The sequence below is a fragment of the Helianthus annuus genome, chromosome 8 (assembly GCF_002127325.2).
Source record: "Helianthus annuus cultivar XRQ/B chromosome 8, HanXRQr2.0-SUNRISE, whole genome shotgun sequence".
Taxonomy (NCBI): domain Eukaryota; kingdom Viridiplantae; phylum Streptophyta; class Magnoliopsida; order Asterales; family Asteraceae; genus Helianthus; species Helianthus annuus.
Window position 1 is genome coordinate 161,779,658 of NC_035440.2, and position 23,067 is coordinate 161,802,724.

General features: G+C 37.1%; 1 protein-coding gene across 1 annotated transcript; it reads left to right on the forward strand.

Moving 5' to 3' along the window:
• Positions 1-18,161: 18,161 nt before the first annotated feature.
• Positions 18,162-18,668, forward strand: LOC110913540. The gene has a single exon (XM_022158360.1). The coding sequence runs from the start codon at positions 18,162-18,164 to the stop codon at positions 18,666-18,668; it is 507 nt and encodes a 168-aa protein (XP_022014052.1).
• Positions 18,669-23,067: the final 4,399 nt, after the last annotated feature.

Genomic DNA, 23,067 nt, shown 5'->3' on the forward strand with positions numbered 1-23,067 from the left:
AATCTATGTTTTAAATAAGTTAATATGTCCAACAATTAAATGCATCGCTCAACAAGATATTAATGGGCACCAACTTCCGTCACCACTACATTTTATATTCCGCTGCGACGTTTTTGGGGTGTGACAGCATCTCCAGCTCAGCATGGGGCATGGTCAACGCTAAGATTCACAGAATCTTGAAAAATCTTGGTAGTACAGATACGCTTCTGCACACAGGGCCGTGCCCGCCGGACACGGGCCGTGTTGATGTTGGGTCAAATTGGAGAATGATGTTATCAATTATGACAGCTTTAGTTTAGCAATTTTATTGTTTATATTATGTGGCATTTTCATTTGTAATAGTCGGATATTTTAGGGAGTTCAGTAGGTTTTCCAAGCAAGAGGTGGCTTGCTTGGAGGACAAGGCACAAGGGTCTATAAATAGGGAACTACATCTCACTTGGAGGGCGTGCATTTGTGAGCCGCCACCCCGGGGAAGCTCACCTGGGGTGGATCATTATCTTTGTATCTCTTTTATCAAATCAATGAAACTTTCTTTGCTACAATCAATGAAGTTTCAATCTTTCTTGTTTATTATCGATGGTTATTGGCTCGAATCACCCGTCTCCATTATTTTTTCCGAATCGAGACTGAAATCGGATCTTTACGGGACTATCATTTGGTATCAGAGCCAGGTTGGTAGCTCGTTTCAGTATCGGTTCGGTCGGATCTACACTGAAATCCGCCGGAGACGTAAAATCAAGATTTGTGGTTGTTTTGGTTGAAGTTTTGAGTGTAAATCTGGAACTTAATTCATTTTTGCATCGTGATTGTTATGGTTTGTGGTACTGATTGTTGTTTAAAGAAGTGTAGATGTGTGTGGCGGATAGGAATTTTTATCAGTGAGAGAGCCGGTTCTACATGGTGGTATAGAGGTGGTGATGATTATTCCTTCGAGCCTCATGTGTTACATGGTTATTTTATGAAGTTTGTGAGTCCTTATTGCTTGTTCTACTCGAGTTGATTAACACAACAGTTGGGTGGTTGGATTTAAGTGTTTTTCTACCGGTTCAACTTGTTGTCGGAGTATATGGTGAACTGTGCGAGAGAAAAGAACCTCCGACTGGGATTCCAACTTCTATTATTTATCTGTATGAATCCAGGTATGTGTTTGCTTCTAATTTTATCATTCCAATGGGAATTTTTAAAGACCGATCATGGCTAGGTTTCTGGTTGCAATTGGTTATTTATCTCCTCGTTCAGTTTGTTTGTTCATCGGGGTTGTGATTTTTCTGGTCATGGGTGGTGCACGATGGTTTCTGATGGCGCGTGATGGGAGACGGTGGTCTTGGGTGGTGGCAAAAGGATCTGTCAGCTGGGTTTCAATGCATGGCAGCGGAATATTGATGTTTGCGGCTAGGGTTTCTGTAACCATGCAATGTTTGAAAGTTTGGGCCTTTGATTGTATGGTGGGCTCCACTGATTGATTTGAATTACCTCATATGGGCCTGGTACAAAATTCCCAGATATGATTGCAGATTGACGGTGATGACTTTAGAATGGTTAAAGGACCCACCTGATGTCATGGATGAATTTTGTGTTTTTTTTAATTTTCGAATAAATAGATTGGGCACATGGACTTATTTTAGGATGAGGTGGGTATAATTTGTTGGTTATTGTTGGTTTCCAACATAGAATTCTTTTGGGCTCTACGATGGAATGGATTCTTTTTATAGAAAAAAAGAGGGATTACTCACTATTGGAGCGCATGAATCATTATCAGTATTTTAGAGGATATGGGCTTAAACGGGTTGTTCTACGGATCTCTTTATGGGCTAGCGATTTTATGGTAAAGTTGGCCAGCGTGTAGTTCATTTTTGGTCAGCGGCTTTATGGTGGAATTTGGCGACTTTAGCGGTGGATCGGGAGCTGAATGCAATCTGGCAAAATTGAAGATCCTCATAAGGAAGTTAATTATTTAATTTTATCATTGAAGTTCGAAACCTATCATATGCCTATTACAATTGTATCTTCAAAAGTAAGATAAGGTGCTTTGATCGACAAGATATAGGAGGGTCTACATTTGCGGGGAGAAACGACAATGAAGATTTTAGGTGTTTAGCCGATTTATGAAGATTCGAAGACGACGTCAGATTTATTTCTGAAGATCATTTGAAGAATTGATAACTTCATTCTCGGGGGAATATTGTTGGGTCAAATTGGAGAATGATGTTATCAATTATGACAACTTTTGTTTAGCAATTTTATTGTTTATATTATGTGGCGTTTTCATTTGTAATAGTCGGATATTTTAGGGGGTTCAGTAGGTTTTCCAAGCAAGAGGTGGCTTGCTTGGAGGACAAGGCTCAAGGGTCTATAAATAGGGAACTACACCTCACTTGGAAGGCGTGCATTTGTGAGCCGCCACCCCGGGGGAGCTCACCCGGGGTGGATCATTATCTTTGTATCTCTTTTATCAAATCAATGGAACTTTCTTTGCTACAATCAATAAAGTTTCAATCTTTCTTGTTTATTATCAATTATTATTGGCTCGAATCACCCGTCTCCATTATTTTTACCGAATCGAGACTGAAATCGGATCTTTACGGGACTATCAGTTGAGCCTTATGCTGACAAAAGCAATTAATGATGGAAGAGAAAAGGATGGCCACGGGGGCGTGTCCGCTGGATACGGGGCGGTGGCCGGGCTTCTGTTTAGGCTATAAATAGGGTGCTTGTTTCACTTCAAAGGCATCCCTTGGCAAACCACCTCTCTCCCACTTTGCCCCCACTCCACCATCACTATAACACCCACATCCACTACCGTCATCCATCATCCACTTTAGAGTGTGTGTAGTAGTCTCGGGATCCAAGATTGATAGTAAGAGTTCTTGTCAATCAAAGGCCATGTTTGGCTAAGTCTCTTACATCACTTGGTGAAGAAAAGTCTTTAATGTATTACTTTTGATTTTTAATCTTTTTGAAATTTTTATTTGGTTTTGTATTAATGACTTTAATAACTAGTTTCTTATGTTGAAGGTGAAACTTCTTTATCATTTTTCGGTGGTGTCTTGGCATTAGTTTACTGTCTATATAAAGTAAAAGATTTACACCATTCATATCTCTACGGTCTATATAGAGATATGTTGGCTACCTGGTCGGGGGTTAAGGGAATGGTTTGGTAAGGTTCTTGCCTTGTTCAGTGTATAGATCCTACAAGGACCTAGGTCAAGCTTACTAGGACCTCCTTTAATACCCACTGGTATTGGATGGCGGGGGTGCGAATGGCTTGATCCCCTCATATGTAAACTACTATTAATACATTCAACCGGCTACTTGGGATTGTATCCCTGCTGACTCAAACCACTTAGCCGAGGGTAAAGTCACCTTCAAAAGAGGGGCCTACCACTTTTCGCATTAATAACTTAATTAATTATCTTTCAATATTCCGACCCTTTGGGATTGTATCCTTACTGACTCAAACCACTGGGTTGAGGGTAACGTCACCTTCAAAAGAGGAGCCTACTACTATAACTAAGATAATCTCTTAAAAAGTGCAAAAGTATGAAAATCATCAAAGGATAAGGCGAGTCGGATCCAAGTGATTCATCTTGTCTATCCATTTTTTATTTTATTTTATTTCTGCATTTTTAGTTTTATTTTTCATATTTAAAAACTTTTCTCAAAAAAATTTTAGATTGATTAGACATTGAGGATAAACCGGTACTAAAAGCTCTTGTGTCCTTGGACGACCTCGGTATCTTACCAACGCTATACTACGCTCACGATGGGTGCACTTGACTAAGTTTGTGTTTAGTGTTAGTAGAATATCGTGTTTTATAAATTTAAAACTTGACTAATGTGTAAAATGGGCTTAAAATATAAATAAAAACATAACACACCTTACACACACCAAGTTTGGCGCCGTTGCCGGGGACACAAGGATTTTAAGAAAGTTAGGAATCAACGGCCTAATCATTTTTCTTATTTTTCTGTTTTTATAGGATTTTTCTTAACTTTTCAGCATCTGCAGACTTCAGCACAGGGCCGTCCCGCTGAACACGACCCGTGCCCAATCTTTGTTATTGGCGATCCTGTTTTAAGTCAGGCAGTAGCTGAACACGGGGTCGTGCCCACTGAACACGCCCCCCGTGTCCAATCGCCCAGTTACTGAAAACAGAACCGTAAGATCCCTACGGTTGGTAATTTCTGACACAAACATGAGTGATAATGATTATTTTTACTCTCGCTCCTCTTATGGTGCGTGGTGTCAATTATGTGGTGGATCTAATAAAGAATTAGAATGTTACTTTCTAAATTACACTCCCCACTATATAGACCCACCGTTTCCCTGTAACCTTAAGATGGGCGAAAGTAAAAACGATCCCTATCTCTCCCCCGAGTGCCCTCAACCACTTCTTTTGGGTGACATAATTCTCGAAGAATTATGTCAGTTTGAAGAAATAATTCTCCGATTATTAAAAGAACTTGAGATGGATGCAAGTTATCTATCACAAGCATGGTTGTAAAACAAGGTTTCCAAGGCCGAATACTCCCCGAGTAGTCGCTACAAGGTAGGCTGCCGAGGCAACTTTCTTTGACTCTGCCTAATTACTCGGAATCGGTCAAATGCGGTCAACCGAGGCCAAAATCGTATCTAGTAGGTCAACTTGGGCCGAGTTTGACTTTAAAAATAATAAAAAATAATTTCTATGCCTATCATATTAAAGAGTGAATATTATTTTCACGTATTTCGTTATAGATATTAGTAAATTTATGTTATTTGACATGTATTTAATTTCCAAAAACTAATTTCTTTATAATTTAACATGTCCGAGTACTCCCCGAGTACTCTCCGCCTAGGCCGAGTACTCTCAACTCCCCGGTCGACCGACTAGGGAGCGCCTAGCGACTTTTGCAACCATGATCACAAGACGATAATCAAGGAGTATTATTGGGGATGCATTCGGAATCTAACAACATCGTCGATACCGAAAGCACCTCTAACTCTTGTGAGGATTTGAGCGATAGTCGTCCCTGCGTCGATTGTGCCGTGAAGGACTCTCCATCGGTCTCCGCCGACGTGTTCATAGACCTGAGCGATTCGACATATACATTCTTTAACGAGAGCCCGGATAAGGGGAATAAAGGTTGGTTTCGCCCACCGGTATTTAGCTTAGGTTTTACCCTTTCCGATAACCTCTTGCGTTCTTGTCTAAAGCAAGGGAAATTTAGGTACCTTAGGCACTTCGGTGTTGTTCCGTCCAGTAAGGAACCCCCCGATCTTGACAAATTCCTTAAAATAAGACAAAACTTCATAAAAACTATCTAGCCACGGGGCCGTATCCAGGTCAACACGCCTCGTGCCCACCTAAAAATTGACCACAGGGGCGTGTCCAAGCCAACATGCCCCGCGTTCAGAATACGGACAAAATGTGTCAGGTTCTCGTCTGACCACGGAGTCGTGTCCAGCCGATACGGGGCCGTGGCCAGCGTGCTGTCGTTTTCTATAAAGTCAGCATGATTCCTGCACATTTGGACCCATTCCAAAGACCAAGATCTGCTGGGATTTTCACATATACCCTACAAGGTATATTCCAAAGAAGGTTCCCAACAACCATCTCGTCTTTACCACTTTTGTCTCTTGCTTTCTTCTCCAAAAACTCCTCAAAACCTCCATTAAAGCTTGAAACCTCCATGTTTTTAAGCTTTATTGTGAACTTTCCTAGGTTTTTTATCAAGGAATCTTATCAAAAATAAGTTTTATAACACTGTTTTAAGTTATTTCTGCTCAGAAATGTCTCAAAGTTCAGAAAAATAATTTAAAACTATAAGATTCCGTGTTTCAAAAATCTGTAGAATGGTGGCCACGGGGCCGTGCTCAGCAAGCACGGGGCCGTGGCTGAAGTTACTGTTTCATTGTTTTGAACTTTTCGACTTGTTTTCTTAGAATGTCGAGCCAGAATAGCGGAACCTCTTCAGCTCACTCGAAGAATAGTCGCAGGAAAAGTAGGCCATCGATCGAAGCAACCCTTGTGCGTTACGAAATGGCGCTAAAAGAGGCACTCGATGAGATGACATCCGTGGAGGAAGTCCTAATTGACCGTATTAACTATCTAACGGTGGGACTAGAGAGTAGCTTCCAAGAAATCAACCTTTTGCACCAAAGGCTGAACATTCTTGCAATGCCGCCTATGGAACCAATCTTCCCGCAAGAGGATTGGAACTTGGCACAAGAAGTTATTAATCCTACCGGATGGGACGACATTCCCCCGGAACCTGCTCTAGACACCTTATAAGAGGTTCCGGTTGAAGTCGCACCTCCTCCACGTGAGGAAGACAATGAGCCCGTTTTCCTTCTCCCCCCGGGAGATAGAGGAGTGGCTTAACGATGTGTGAGGGGCCTTTCCAGAAAGAAGTTCTAAACGCCTTACTCAACCGAAAGAATCATTTTTCGGAAATTTTGTTGCTCTTAAAATAAAAACATCTAGGCTAGGACTTCTTTGTGGTTTAAGATTTCTTGCATTCTAGGACCTACTTATCAAGTTTTTAGTATGTACTTTTTAATTTCTAGGAACTATGGATTCCACTCTTTAATGAATGATGGTTTTTAATTATTGAATGGGGTTTGGATGATGTTGTAATTGTTGAATACACTCGAAAAGGTGGTGGTTACCAAGGGAACGCTGAAACCACACCCCATGCACAAAAAAAATAGATCCTCCCGACAATTTTCCAGCATTACAGCAAGTTCAGCATGGGGCCGTGCTCAGCCCAACATGTGACAACCCTCACCAAATCAGGTATCCGTACGAATTAATTAATATTTAATTACTGCTTAATTACTGTGCTTGCTTACAATTGTGGTTAAACTGCTTCTTGATTTCTGATACATACATGTTCATGCATCATACTTTATTACTGTCACTCCATTTATTACACACAAAAACTATAGTGACAAACTTGATGCACAAAAAGCATAGTTAGCACAATGAACGGATAATCCAGTAAACATGTTGACATAGCCAGCACTAGACAAACACTGTCTCTGAGCCCAGTATGAGCCGGGAATAGATTACTACACTAGTAGGGAGTGTAGGGAGGTGAGGATTGTAAAACTGCGTCACTATGTGATAGTTATAGTGACCGGATGTGCCTAAAACATGCTTTAACTACAAAATTCTGCACTCTATTACAAAATTCAGCATTTAACTTAACTAGTGAAGTGCAAAAAACATGGGAAAATAATACTAGACACTTTCCAAAGTGTCGGGAATTCAATGTGTCACTAAAAAACACTATTAAAGACACTTTAAATACATGTTTAGCACTTTAACGGATCAATATCCAACCGAACAACCGGACTTTACCCGGAACATAAAAATATTGTCAATGACATTGTTTACACTTTTCTGAGCTAGTTAGGGTCCCCGAACACCCTAACACCCGTTATAATACACTACACACTATTACACTAATTTAAATACCTAACTAAACTAACTAACACTTAACTATATCATCCAAATTCAACCAACAACCCCCCCCCCATCCGATCGGTTCCCCATGTGGGGACACCCTCCACAAATCTTGATTATTTTATTTGTTGATGTTTAATATCTTGCAAACACATTACACCATGGTTATTAGAGGTTGTGGTCTATAAGAATGTTTAAGGGGTAAGCATTCCATTCACCAAAACACTTCACAAGAATTTTGCTCTCTCTCCCTCTTCTCCTAGTGTTTGGCCGAGAACACTATCACCACCACCACCGTCATCAAGTCGTGATCTAGCTAAACCACTTACATACAAAGGTGCAAGGTATCATACAAGAAGACCCGGTGCTTTCGGAATCTCAAGAACCCCACTACGTTGCTTTTATCCACCTTGTTTACGCTTTGATTCTTCCCTAGCCTCGAGCTAGTAGTAAGTGCTTCCAAACACTCTCTTGTTCATGTTTAAAGTGGTTAATAAGAGATTTAACGGATAAAAATCAAGAACACACAAGATCAAAACATAAAGTCTTGAAAGATTGATAAGTAAGTTGGTTAAAGAGTAACTAGTGGTGTAAATCTTATGAAACTTGTTTAGTTGTGATTATTTTATGTTGTTTGTTGCTAGTAGTGGAACGGATCGTCATCTAACCATGCTAGATCATGTTCATTGAACATGAACTAGCAACATGTTAAGTGTAAAAGATGCAAGATGATGAACCCTTCCACACATAAACATGAACTTGTGTAAGAGTGATTTTTCTTGTAAAATAGAATTCTAAACTAGTAGATCTAAAGATCTACAAGTGGTATTTCGGAAGAACCAAGTGAAATATACAGGTCTTGTTTAAAAGCCGGATCTTTCATAAACTAAAGGTATTTTAGTGACTAAACAAGTGTGTAAACACTTGTGTGACAAAAGGATTTAACAAAGAAATATTTTCGTAATTTTTGACTAGAAGTTGTAAAGTTACATATTCATTAAAAATAAAGTTTTCAAGAAACTGATTTTATTTTTAAAGATGGAAAGATCTACTAAATATGTTGGAAAGTTACTACATATTTTTACAAAACCTACAAGTTCATGAGTTTGCGATTTATGCTCATTTTTTACTAGTTTGATGTTTGAAGACTGAATATTGATGGTTGGAAAATTGTTTGATTGAATCTTTAAAAGAAAATGATACGCTTGTAAGCGTGGCCACCTCTAGTTACAGAGGAAACTCTGGCGAAATTTTTCCAGAAATATAACACTTGGAAATATTTTTGTGACAAGTGTTATGAATATATTTTTAACTTGTTTTTCCAAATAAAATTCGCCATGATTTTTATTATAAAATAACCAAGTGTCAGAGGTGGATTTTCGTGAATAAAACTCGTTAAATATATATTTGGAATATATGTTTCATAATAAAACGCTTGAGTGATTTTATGATTATTTGTGAACTATATTATTTTTAGAGTAAAAATAATATAACTTGAAAAATATTATGAAGTTACGACTTCCAAAATAATACCAAGGCCCTCACAACAAATATTTAAGTTACACCGGTATTATTATTACCACACGAACATTAAAACGTAACTTATGTATTTTCGAAAAATACTCTTAAATGTGTATTTTGATAAAGTATTATTTTGGAAATTATATGAAGTAAAATATAATATTTTTGGGAAAAATATGTATATTTTGGAGATAGAATATTTTAGAAAAATGAATTAAAATATATTTTATTAAGTGAGACTTAATAATATATTTTTGAAGTTATAAAAACGCACATGTATTAAAGCCCCCATCCTTGGGAAGAAATATTTATACAAAATAATTAAGAAGTGTAAATGCGAAATAGTTGTCTAACTATTTCCCAAAGACGTTAAACCTTAAGCCAAGGCACGGCCGTCCGTCTAATAGAAGTTAGTACGTGTAGGTCGTCACGCAGCAGGTTGATTGGGATTTACTATTTCAAGACGCACTTCTTTGAGTTCATGTCCCCCTTTTTTCTTAACTGTTTTCAGTTTTTATACTTCTGGGGTGAAATACATGTTACTATGATTACGAATACTTTTTACATGGTATGGTTAGCGTAAGGAGGGTTACTACTTAGATCATGTGAGTGGGTAGGCGGAAACTGGAGGCCATTAATCCTCATTGTAGGACCGAGGTGTAACAACTCTCATTAAAATTAATAAATAGGATGGTAATTAGCTATTAAGGAAACCCTAATTAAGAAACCCAAGTAATTCTGCACTAACCCTAAAATTTCCAGAACAATCAGAATCAGGATCAGGGCCCCTAAAACTCAGGGGGGCAAAACCCTAATAACGATTATCTTCATAACTAATTATAAAATTCGAAAAATTAAAAACCGTCGACACAGCAAGCCTACATGCACGAAGGGCTACTCTATGAAAATAGGGTAATCACTCGCGTAGCGCGACGCCTAAGGGGGTACCCCCTCGCGCTACGCGACGGTGTCAAAATTTCAGTATAAATAGCAGGGGTTGGGACTTGAAATTTGACACTTGAACGACGAAAATCGGAGTTACGTAGATCGAGTTATAAGCAAAACAGTCCAACACACACACACAATTATCGAATCGCTGCCGCAGAACAGGGTAATTACTCGATCGCTATTACGATTCAGTTTCCGGAATCAATACATTCAAAGAATGTCTAAGTGCCGCCCACATTGGGCTATGCTTTGTCGTTTGTCGGTAATCCGATAAATGAGTTGAAGCATTGTACTTTGTCGTTGTCGATAATTCGATAATGAGTTGAAGTACTATACTTTGTCGTTTGTCATTTTGATAAATGAGTTGAAGTATTGCACTTGGTCATTCATTGTGAGAAATTGATCTTGGAAATTTATCGTAACTGCTGTATTGACCACTAATCCTGTTTTGTGTGCATTATGGTTAAATTAGAAATAATCAAGGCTAATCAGTAGGCTTATACACTGCTCGTTAAATCTGCAATGTGAGTCATTCTCTTTTTATCAACTGTTTTACAATACTCCAAATTATTTTCAAAGTGTTATAGTTACAGGGACTAAGTCGTGGATATCTTGATTTATTGGTTAGTGGGGTATTGTGCACATTACTATTTTTCCCAGTTAGGTTCATTGACCTACTAGGGAAAAACGTCACTATTAGAGTTCATTGACCTAATAGTGGTATGACCATCGTCACCATTGTGACTTGTCACCATTGTGACAGAAAGCCAGATAAAAATAAGATATGAACCATTGTAATCGCTCTTATGCTGTAATTTATAACTATGGGTCATTTCCTAAAAACTGAATGAACTCACTCAGTATTTCCCCGCTGACAAAACCTTTTTCAAACATGTTTCAGGTAATCTGTTATGAGCAAAGAAAAGTGCCAGGAAGCACTACCAGCTTAGAAAAGTGGCTCAGTGTAAATAAATAAAGAAACATGTTTTGGAAAATAAAGATTTCCATTGAAATCACATTATTGTAAATTACTGGGTTTTATCCCTAAATTATGTAATGAGCAGTTTTAATACTAAAGATCCTGTTTTAAAAAGACTTCCGCTGTCGTCTAAATTAAAATACCGCAGGATTTCTGTCCCGCGGCTCCTGAAACGGGTCAAACCGGGTCGGGGGACGTGACACGAGGTCATTAGCGGTAGATCTATCTGGGTGTAGCGAGCCCAACTCCAGGCCCAACAGAACGGACCTCGGGGTGACTTTGAGCCCGATGCAAAAATCTGCTAGGTTTGAGTCTTCCTACTGCACTTCACACATATCAATGGCCTTGAAACCATTGGTGATCTCTTTATTTCCATATTTTCTACATACCAGGGATTTTCATATTACAAAGGTTTTACATACTCACTTACACATGAACTTGCTCAAATTTTGTTGATTTTTCAACTTACATGTATTTCAGGGAATTAGGGATCTGGCGAGGTATGTTATGCCTTCATGCTGCGTAGGGAAGTGATGTCATCCACGTTTAGGGATTGTGACTTTTACCTGGACGAGTCACAAGTCTTAAACGGTGTTTATTTTATGTTTGTGGTTGTGTCTTATGAACAATGTTTTTATTTTGTTGGGTTGTAACTCGTTGCATGTGTCAACTTTAAAACAATGTTGTGGTATTTTTATTTTAAAACTTGAAGTAATGGATGATCATCATGGTTTTACTATCATATAGCTTTGTTGTGATTAAGCTATGGTATTAAGAAGTCGCACCAAATAAACCCACGCTTCCGCAAAGCCAGGGTGTGACACAACACGCCCCATGCCCAAGGCTCTGCAGAAATTTGCACAGTTCAGGTAGCTGGACACGGGGCCATGCTCACTGAACACGCCCCGTGCCCAGCCTTCTGTTTAATTTTGGTACTGGCGATCTGACCACGGGGCCGTGCCCGGACCAACACGGGGCCGTGGCCAGACGACTAGTAACATAAAATTTTGTTTTTGAACACCTTTTTACACATTCAATCAACCTAAAAACTTATATTTGGGACACATTGAGGACAATGTGTAATTTAAGTGTGGGGGGATGCTAAAACCTTGAATTTTGCAAGTCCTAATATCAAGCCTTATACAAAACTCTATTGGAACCGCTAATCACCCCAATTTTTTTTCAAAAATTTTTCATTTTTTTCAAAAGTTTTTCATTTTTTTACTTGTCTCGGTTTAGTTTGGGAATAACAAGTTATAAAAAGGTTATATTTTTACAAATTTACAACCGACAGCGTCGTGATAAAAAGAACCAACATATAAAAATTATGAAAAGGCAGGACAAATCTAATTAAAATTTGATTATATATATACTTGATCACATTATAAACTCATTCCCACAATAAGTGAGTTTTGAGCCTTTATTGAGCATACAAGCATACATCTTTAAACTAAACGCTCATTTTTCGTTTCTTGTGTGAATAGCCGCTTGGTTCTTACGACTCTAGAACTTGCCACTACGATACATTCCCGGTCCTTACCAACTTAAACCCAAGTAAGTAAATGATGGAGACATTAGAACTAACTCATTTTCCTTTTAACACCATTATTTTTCATTTTTTTATTCCCCTACCCCCTAGTTAACCCCTTTGAGCCTAAACCTTTTTATTTCTAAACCCACAAAACAAACACTCTTTACCCACCAAAACCTTTTTCTTTTCAACCCTTTATTTTAGTAAAAAGCCCGGTTTTCTTGTGACGTTTCTTTATCAAAAAAAAATGAAAACCTGGCAATAAACAAACAAGTTCCTCAAAGAAACTTTGTTTGAAGATGCGTAGTTTGAATAAAAATCACAAAAACAAAAAGTTTTACGACGACCGACGCTTTTTACGCTTTTAGCCCTTTTTACTAACTACTAACCAAAACCACATACCCTTAGCCCAAGCCTAACCCTTTCCCAAGTTCTCTTGATATTTACAAAGGTTTATAGTTAAAAAGGAGGATTAATTGCTTAGTAAGCATATGGTATAAGTAAGTTCCATGCCGGTCTCGAGTGTTTCACAAAAATACATCTTCGGCCGAGTGTTGAGTGATCTCCCGTGAGGTATGTGAACTTGTATATAAATGGAATTTTAAAGAGGCAAGTTATGCCAAAATAAGTAATTTCTCTTATGAAACGTTCTAAATAAATCATAACGAATAGGATTTTAAATAGTATAAAAATAAAACCCAATAAAGATCTTGGATTCCCGACACTCAAGACAAGCCCTAAAACTTCTCTTCTACCCATTCCATTTGGGTGTGTAAGCAACATAATAAAGAGTTTTGCTTGAGGATAAGCAAAGATTCAAGTGTTGGAAAAAATGTGTTTTTGTCTTCCTATTGAATTTACAGGACCAAATGAGCTTAAACGAACAAAAGGAACAAATATACAGCAAAAACCAATATAAATACAAAGAAAAGGAATAAACGTGACATGCCCGACCCCTCGACAGCATCTCCGAGAACAAAAGCAAGAAACAGAAGGCTGACCACGGCCCATGCCCACTGGACACGGGGGCGTGGTCAGATGTCTGCAGAAAGGACAAAGCTGTGGAAGCTTCTACGCCCACCACGAGGGCGTGACCAGCTCAACACGGGGCGTGGTCAACGATAAGATTCGCAGAATTTTGTAAAATCTTGGTAGTACATTTGTGGGATAACCATGGTGTTGGCCGGGTTCTTTTGGGTGGTCTAAGATGGATCTCCATTTGTGGGATAAAAACTTGTGTTTTGTGGCCATGATCAAACCACTCTCTAGAAAACTATTTTTATTTATAACAACAAAATTATAACCTTATAGTCTTTTAAATATAATTCAGATGTATAGAACATGTGAAACGTATGTTTATTATAAAGAAGACTAGGACATACAATAAATCAAAAGATGATACAAGGAGAAAGAAAAGGTTAAACTGTGTTTCATGTCTTATATGAATTATATCTATCATTATTTTTTATTTATTAATTTGTAAGAGACTGTGTTAATCATGCGTTTTGACTTATTTAATTTATATTTAGTAACATTTGATTGAGAATCATTTAAATTATAGAAAACATTTGTAGTATATGAAAACATATAGAGAATTCTGTACATTAATCTAAAAGTGTGAAAAGGGTGAGAAATATTGTGGTGATGATATGTGTCCTTAATCTAAATTAATTCAAAAGGGTAAACAATTAATTTTCTTATTGATTTAGTTAATTGATAACCTTCCATAACCGCCACCCTTAATTATAGGAATACGAATTAAGAGTTCATCTACGAATTTGTGTCATCTCGTTCAGAACTGTATAGTGTTATATATTTTTATCTAGTGTTATATAGTGTTACATAGTGTTATATGCTGTTATATAGTCTTTTTTTGGTGTTATATAGTGTTATATGATGTTATATGGTATTAGATGGTGTTATTTAGAGTTGTATACTGTTATAGTGTTATATTTGTCTAATGGCATCAGCATGTCTATGAGTTATATATATTGTTATATAGTGTTATATAGTGTTACATAGTATTATATGGTGTTATATAGTGTTATATGATGGATGTATAGTGCTATATATTTCTTGTAGCAGTTACATATTTATGGATTTTTTAAAATGTCCGAATTTTAAAATAAGTTTAAAATTGAATAGCTAGAATTTAGGAGATGTTACTTAATTTTAAACATATAAAAAGACACTATTACCCCTACGATTTTCAAATCAGTCCAAATAATTTAAAACAATTTATAATTTGATCTCTATTGATCTCAATCATTAGATCAAAGATAAAAAATATAATGGTATACTATGTCTACCCTTAGAAATAAATTGGTGAGTAGTTGGACGAATAATGACACTATTGTGTTGTTCATTAACCGATGTTTGTATGTCCTCGTTTCTCATAAAAGTAGGTTTGTTGCAATACCTCCAAAAGCAAAATTTGCGTATCTTAATAAGACAAAACACTAATTTTTATCATATTTTCTTCCTCGTTAGGATTTTTAATAAGTTGATACAACTGATTCAGAAGTAACATTGGGAAAACATGTGTTGTATTCTTTTCCTTTAGCTATGCTTTTGTTCCACTAAGGGTCTGTTTGGTATGGGTAATGAAATAGATGAGAGAATGGAATAGACGAGGTAATGGAATGGACAACGGAATGAATTGGATCATTCCATTCCATTGTCATGTTTGGTTACTCATATGTGAATAGAATGAATCATTACTTTGTACACTTTGATAAACAAAATAAGATGAAATAACAAAACACAACTGTATTAAAAAAGACAAAAATATAATTGCCTCAATAATAATCATAATAATAATAAATTAATGATAAAAAATTAATAATAGATTTTTGATATACATTAATATTAATATGAATATTAATAAATATAAATATAAATACAAATAAAAGAAGAAGAAGAAGAAGAAGAAGAAGACGACATTTCTTTCCATTCCTTGAAGGAATGGAAAAAAAACACATACATACCAATGAATGGAAATTATTATATTTGGAAGGAGTTACATTCCTTTGGATTGCTCTATTCCATTACCACATTATAACCAAACATGTTTCTTTTCATTCCATCATAATGATCCATTCTATTCCACCTTCCATTCCTTCGTATCAAACGCTACCTAATATTTCAAAGCAAAAAGCCAACCCAACGTATCAACGTATTAAGTTGATAAATCCTATTAAAAATACACTTGACTTATAATGTATCGTATTATATTATTTTTATTTTGATAGATGTTAAAGTTGTGTATTGGGGTGGAGGGGCACCCACCTACAACCCACAACAATTCACTCCACCAGTAAGTGGTAAAGCTTGAAAATTTCTACCGGGGAGTCGGAAATCACCGGATTTAAAAATTCTATATAAGTAAATTTTATTTTTATAAACCGGGAGGTCGAAAACGTATATACCTAAAAAATTCTTTACGAAACGTACATATGTAACACTACTGAGCGAAAAGTTTGGAGGATCGGACGCCCCTCCCAGCCCCTTGAAAGCTACGCCCCTGCCACCAGCCAATAGAATTATGTCACCTAATGCAACATACTTCAACCTAAATAGAAAGGGGCATCCACCTAGCTCAGCCACAGTCACAACACCTAGGTTCGCCAACTAACAATTCATACTCAGGCTATAGGGTGTGGTATAAAGCCCCTAGGGGCTTTATCATGCCACCTCACCGCCACGTCACACAGGGGGCTTTAAAGCCCATTCCTTTAACTTGTAGTGTGTGGTATAAAGCCCCCCTTTAAACTATAGCGCCCCCCTTTAAACTATAGCGCCCCCCTCTAAACCAAACTCACCTCGATTCCCTCAAATTCAGCTCGTTAACGTGCTGGCGGAAGAGACATCCCCCCCCCCCCTTTGATTGCAGCGGTATGGTCGATGGCGCCCCAGAACGCTATGATGGCTGATGTGGTGGGGTGGCGTTAAGCCGCACCCCTGGCCGCAAGACTACAACTCCGCGGTATACCCATTCACCCAGACATGCAGGGATCAAGTGTTTCTGGTGGATGGTGGCAAGTAACGTGCCTCTTCACCTCTTATTCAAATTTCTTTGTTCTATAATTACGTAATCAATACAATTAACAATCTCTCTTCCATTAGCTACCACTTATAGTTGGCTAATTTTATAACACTAATCCCTTTCTTTCATTTTCTCATTCTTTTCCCTACCATTAATTCAAATTTCTTTGTTCTATAATTACGTAATCAATACAATTAACAATCTCTCTTCCTATAGCTACCATTTATAGTTGGCTAGGAGGAGGTCATTTGAAAAGAAAAAAAACAAAGGATACAATTGTAAAATATTAAATAGTTTTTCTCTCATCTCATTTATTATTATTTTTGACTAATTAATTAGTCATAAATACTATCATCCTCCACACTAAAATTTTTGCCTAGACACATCAAAATTTATCCTACAAGTTTTTGAAATTTATCCTACACATACTGAAATTTATTATACACAACTCGTAATTCATCATACACACTTCATAATTTAGCCTACACTTTAAATTAATTTTTTCTTCTTTGAAAAGATATATATTTTTTTGAAAATAAGTTACAAATTTTATTTAGTTAGCTATTAAAAAGAAATACTAACAATTAATGATCTATCTAATTTTACCAATATACCTTACATTCATATTAAATACAAAAATTAAATGAAGTAAAATAAAGTATTCTTATTGGTTGAAGTTTATACTTTTTTATTCTTATAAAAAAAAATTTCTCATTCGAACCCTCTCTTAGTGGCTAATTTTATAACACTAACTCCTTTATTTCATTTTCTCGTTCTTTTCCCTACCATTAATATGGTTAGGAATAAGCCCACTAGCATAATTTATGATGATGCCCTGTCGCTTTCAGTTTTAATGCTCTAAACACGTTTTTGTTTTTGGCATTTTCATTTACTATGACAAGTTTTTTTATATTCAGTGTGTATTTATATTATTACGCCTTATACTTTCATAGCTTGTCATTTGAGTTTTTTTAACTATAATGTATGCAATATAAGAATATCGCAATATCAAAACATTAGTATAGCTTGTTCAAGAAATTGGTTTAAAAAACATTTTTCAGAACCCATCAGACGAAGACCGGACTTCATTAGTTACGGGCTACCGAGTATTTTGGAGCAGAACGGAGCCCTTTTTTGGGAGAGGTTCTCGGAAAATGAAGTTTTACTGGCTGTTAAAAATTGTGATGGTGGAAAAGCCCCGGGTCCGGACAGCTTTTCGCTGAAATTCTACAAAGCGTTCTAGGTTAAATTCAAACCTTTAATTATGGGAAAATAATGAACGAATTCCACCAAAACGGTACCATTAGTCTTGGCTGTAACTCCTCCTTTATCGCCTTAATTCCTAAATTGAACGATCCTCAAGAGCTTGCAAACTTTCGTCTGATATCGCCAGTGGGTTCGATGTATAAGATTATAGCTAAGGTTTTGGCAAATAGACTCAAGCTCGTCATTAACGAGATCTCATCTCCTAGGCAATCGGCTTTCGTGGGTGGCCGGAACATTTTGTCTTTCGTATGATGGAGAAAATGTCTTTCCCGGAGAAATGGGTTTCTTAGATTAAGGGTTGTCTTGCCTCCGGTATGGGCTCAGTTCTAGTAAATGGTTCGCCACCGAAAGAATTCAAGTTTAAAAGAGGCTTAAGGCAAGGTGATACTATTTCCCCTTTATCTCTTTATCGTTGCTATGGAGATTATAAGTATGTTCATGAAAAGGGCGTGTAATTTGGGTTTATTCCATGGTTGCCAACTTCCTAACGGTGGTCCGAATATTTCCCATCTTTGCTACACGGATGATGTGCTCTTTATCGGAGTCTGGTCGGAGCAGAACGTTATTGCCTTGAACCGTCTGTTGAGGTGGCTTAATCTTGTTACCGGGCTTAAAGTTAATCGACATAAGAGTAAATTATTCGGGATAGGAGTCATAGATAGTGAGGTGGCTCGGCTCGCGCGGATGGTCAATTGCAAGGTTGGTTCTCTCCCTTTCTTGCATTTGGGTATTCCCATTGGAGTTAATATGAAAAGAGCGAAGTTTTGGAAACAGGTTCTAGATAAATTCTCCTCTAAATTATCTAAATGGAAAGCTAGATACCTCTCATTTGCGGGTCGTATGACTCTAGCCAAGCCTGTCTTAGAGAGTCTTCTGTCTTATTATCTTTCCTTGTTTGCCGCTCCTAAATGTATTTTTAAATAAACTCGATAAGATAAGGACAGAGTTTATTTGGGGTAAATCAACCACGGGGCACAAACTAAGATGGTTACGTTGGGAGTTCTTGCTTAAGTCTAAGAAAGCCGGTGGAATGGGTCTAGGGAGTATCCATGGTTTCAATTAAGCGATGTTAACCAAGTGGTGGTGGAGGTACAAAGCGAATCCTAACCAGCTGTGGGCCAAAGTGTTGTCAGCGATTCATAGTGGCAACAGGGCCAACAGCTCTCCTACTTTTATCCCTCGGAAGAAAACGATCCCGGGAGTTTGGAAGGACATTGTTTTGGTGGAGTCGGATTTAGCGAAAGTCGGAATAAACATTAAAGATAAGCTTGTTAAGGAGGGGGTTGTTTGGAAGTGGCGGAACGATCCGAGTGGGTCTTTTTCTGTTAAACAAGTCTGGCTGGACATTGAAGAGGCCAGTTCTGAAGGGGAGAATGGCATCACTACTTTCGGCTGGAACAACTAGGCTCCTCCGAAAGCCAACTACTTGCTGTGGAGGGCGATGATCGGTAAGATTGCATCTAAATTGGGTCTGATTCATAGGGGGTGTTCCTCTACGTGACAACTTATGTCCTCGGTGTGGGATAAACGACGAAGACTCGGACCACATTTTCGTTAACTGCCTGTGGGCTCGGTGTATCTGGTGGAGTATTTTGGCTTGGGTTCGGGTTATCTTTCCTGTCAACATAAGCAGCCTAACGGACCTCATCTTCTACATCATACATCGCCCGGGTGGAGCTGTGTGGAAGAGGACTGTTTACACAATTGCTATCGCGATGGTTTGGAGGATTTTGAACGCTAGAAACGTGAAGGTTTTCGAAGACAATTTTATTCCAATTTCTAAGACTGTGGAGCAGATAAAAGAGGATGTTTTCCTTTGGATTTGTAATAGATCGAAGCTCAAGTCACCTAAGTGGGAGAATTGGAAGGTTTTTGATATTTTAGACCTGATGTAATATGTGTTCGTTTTGTTAGTTTTTGTTTTCCTCTGTTTGTTTCTTCAGCCTCTTGCTGGCTCTTTATATATATATAAAGTGTTTTGCCGTTCAAAAAAAAAGTATAGCTTGTTCAAGTGTAATTTTATTTATGCTGCTTTTGATTAGAAAAAAAAGTTGCCTCTCTTTTAAGAACTTAAGTAGACTAATTGACGCAAGTCAAGCAAAACGCTACAAATGCTTGGCTATAGTGACGAATCTTGAATTTTTAAATACATGTGTGGGGAGGGGGGTTTAAATATCCGTGGGGGAGGGGGTGGGGGTGAGTGAAAGTTTTAAAGAAATGAAATAGCAGGGGCCGAACTCAATAAGTATTAAATTTTCGATAAAACTTACATTTCAAAGAAAAAAAACAAGGGGAGGATAGGTCCTAACTAAGATCCTCCCTTGTTTGGCTCCTTGAAACACCATTCTACTCATTTTCTTTCCGTTTTGATTACATACAAATGGATTACCGGTGGGGACTTTTTAAAAAGTTCTTTTTGGTATGGGGTAATGGGATGGACGAGGAAATGGAATGAACGACGTAATGGAATGAACAAGGGAATGCAATGGATTATCACCATTCCATGTCTTGTTTGGTTACCATGTGGGAATTGAATGAATTATTATTGTGTATTATTCGGTAGACAAGAAAAATGAAGGAATAAAATCAGCGATGAGTGGTGGTGGTGATTGTGGGTGGTTATAGGTGGCGGCGGCGACGATGGGATGATAAGTCAAACGAAAGGTATACATAGTTTTTCATGAAACGTATAACCATGATTAGCCTAAGCTACAAGTTTATACCGACGCCACTAGGTGTCGTAATGACAGAAATAATTTAATAATAGCAGTGACCGAATAAGTTCACCGTGTTTGCAATCAGACGAAGGACTCAACGAAGTAAATGTGAATATTCATTCCAAATAAATCCCATAGGATTTTCAATTGATGATGAAAGAGCAAATGAATATCATATAATTTTCGACCGAGGATGAAAGAACAAATAAATACCATAGGATTTCGATCGATGATGAAAGAAAAAATAACTATCATAGAGTTTTCCGATCGATGATGAAAGAACCGTTGGAGGTACATCGGATTATAATATGAATTTGTGGACCATTATCTTAACACATAATTTTATTAAGACTAGTTTAAAATAATAAACCAACAAGGTGGATTTAAAAAATAAATAAATAAATAAATCTGTACATGAGGTGTGCAATCGATATTAGCCCCAACTTCAAATTAGTGAAAACGCCATCAGAAGGTGTCGTAACCAAGCAAACAATTCAATGAAGGTGATGGCTAAGTAAGCCTACTATAGTTCTGAACAAATGTAGTGTGTGTTGAAATTGATTTGAATATGATGTTCTCAATACATCATATGGTGCCTTGAATTGAATATATATAGTCAACAAGTTCGAACAATTAAACTTGGTTTAGGCACAATCAAACAACGAATACATGTGTTGTCAATGAAACTTTCAACATGGCTACAATGAAAAAGAAAAAATAACATGGATGTAACTTGATGAGAAAGGTAGTTTCAAAGAATTCGTTGACTCGATATCAAGGAGTCAACACTTACAAATGCAGGTCATCCAGATCACAATGCGAAAATTGGGTATAGCGAAATAATATATGAACTATTGATAAAAACAACTATTCGAAGTGGAGTCCTTGATGGTCTCTGCGGATCAAGTTAACCATATGTGTCACAAACAATTCCTGTGTAACATATGTTTTGTCAAGAAGGGAAACAAATGAGTGTTCGCTAACATAAAGAAATTTTCGTTATACAATGACCATTAGGAGGAGTAGAGATGTGAAAATCTACTTACTATATGCAAAAGTCAGAGTTTCAATAATGGAAATTTGAGGACTTTAACTGGAATTTCCAACGATGACTTGTTGTTATGTGACATCACCATGGGATGTCGAACATGGCGTAATCGCCATTAAGGAAGTAGGGAGACGTGAAACCTATGGTTACTTTCGCGATGCAAGTAATGTAACACCCCAATCGCGTAATTCAACAACACGTGGCGGAAAACATTGGGGAGTCACGTTACAAATTGTTCCATAACACATGGCTCATAAAGTTTTGTTTTATTGAGTTAATAGTATACATTGTTTTAGAGAATACAATCATTGCACAACAATTGTCTTGTAGGTTTTAAAGTCACTAAGGCCCAAGTCCGCCCTATGTGAAGCATGCTCATAGTCACATGTATGTTCCTGAAACACATGTGAAAATAGGTACGTCAGCATAAAAATACCTATGAGTAACATAGGTTTTGTTGTTGAGGATTCATGGCTTTGATTTTGTTAAAAGAAGTGTTTAACTAAAAAGTAGCCATCAACCTTTGTAAAAATGTTTTCTTTTGTAAAATCACATGAAAATCGATTTGAAAATCAAATGATTTAAAAGAAATAATGCATGGTTAAATAAATAACCAAATGATGTCTTTTGTAAAAAGATATCATGTCTTTGTATAAAAATATGTCATGTTTCTGTATAGAATGTATCATGTCTTTGTCTTTGTCGAAGTGGTTTAAATAACGCTACGATATGTAAAATCATAAAAGCACTTATATATAAGAAGTACCAATGGCGTATCCACCATGCTTTTATCATATTACACATGCCTCGTTCTTTAAATCACTTACCAAATAACCACCCAAAAATGTCTTGTCAAAACCAATGTCAAAATGTTATGTGTAAACAATGTCCAATATCAAGTGTAAACCATGTCTTGTATAATCAAATGTCTTGTATGGCAAGTAAAAAGTATTTACTCAAACCATATGTATAATGTCTATGTGTAACCAAAATGTCATGTATGGTGAATAAAGAGTATTTACTCAAACCATATGTATAATGTACAAAACAATGTCTTTGAATAAACCTAAGTTTATATCAAAAGTTATGTTTTGCAAAACCAATGCTTTTATCGATATGAACATTTATATGGTTTTTTAACGAATACATTCAAGCCTTGTCATTTGTCAGATAAACCCTTATAAAGACAAAGGTTTATCAATGTTGATTGGGTTCTGTCATTCCCCAGATGGATACTTCCAAACATACTAGGAAGCGGGAATGAGGTTATCAAACCTATGGTAAACCATACATACTACCGGTCGGCGGGATAATGTTAATGAATGTATCTAGTCTCGTTTAACATACCAAAATGTCACAATCAATGACAGCATGTCATGTAAGATGTCTTTCTAAACCATGTACTAAGTATGCTAAGTAAACATACAAAGTAGGAATGTTCATGAATTCAAAGTGCTAGATATCCTAAGTCAACATATGAAGCAAAATGGATCCTTGAAATCAATGCGCTAAGCATGCTAAGTCAATATGCATAGCAATACATAATTTAATTCATGTA

Coding starts and splice junctions, on each gene's coding strand:
- LOC110913540 (XM_022158360.1), top strand. CDS start 18,162: ATGGAGATTATAAGTATGTTCATGAAAAGGGCGTGTAATTTGGGTTTA.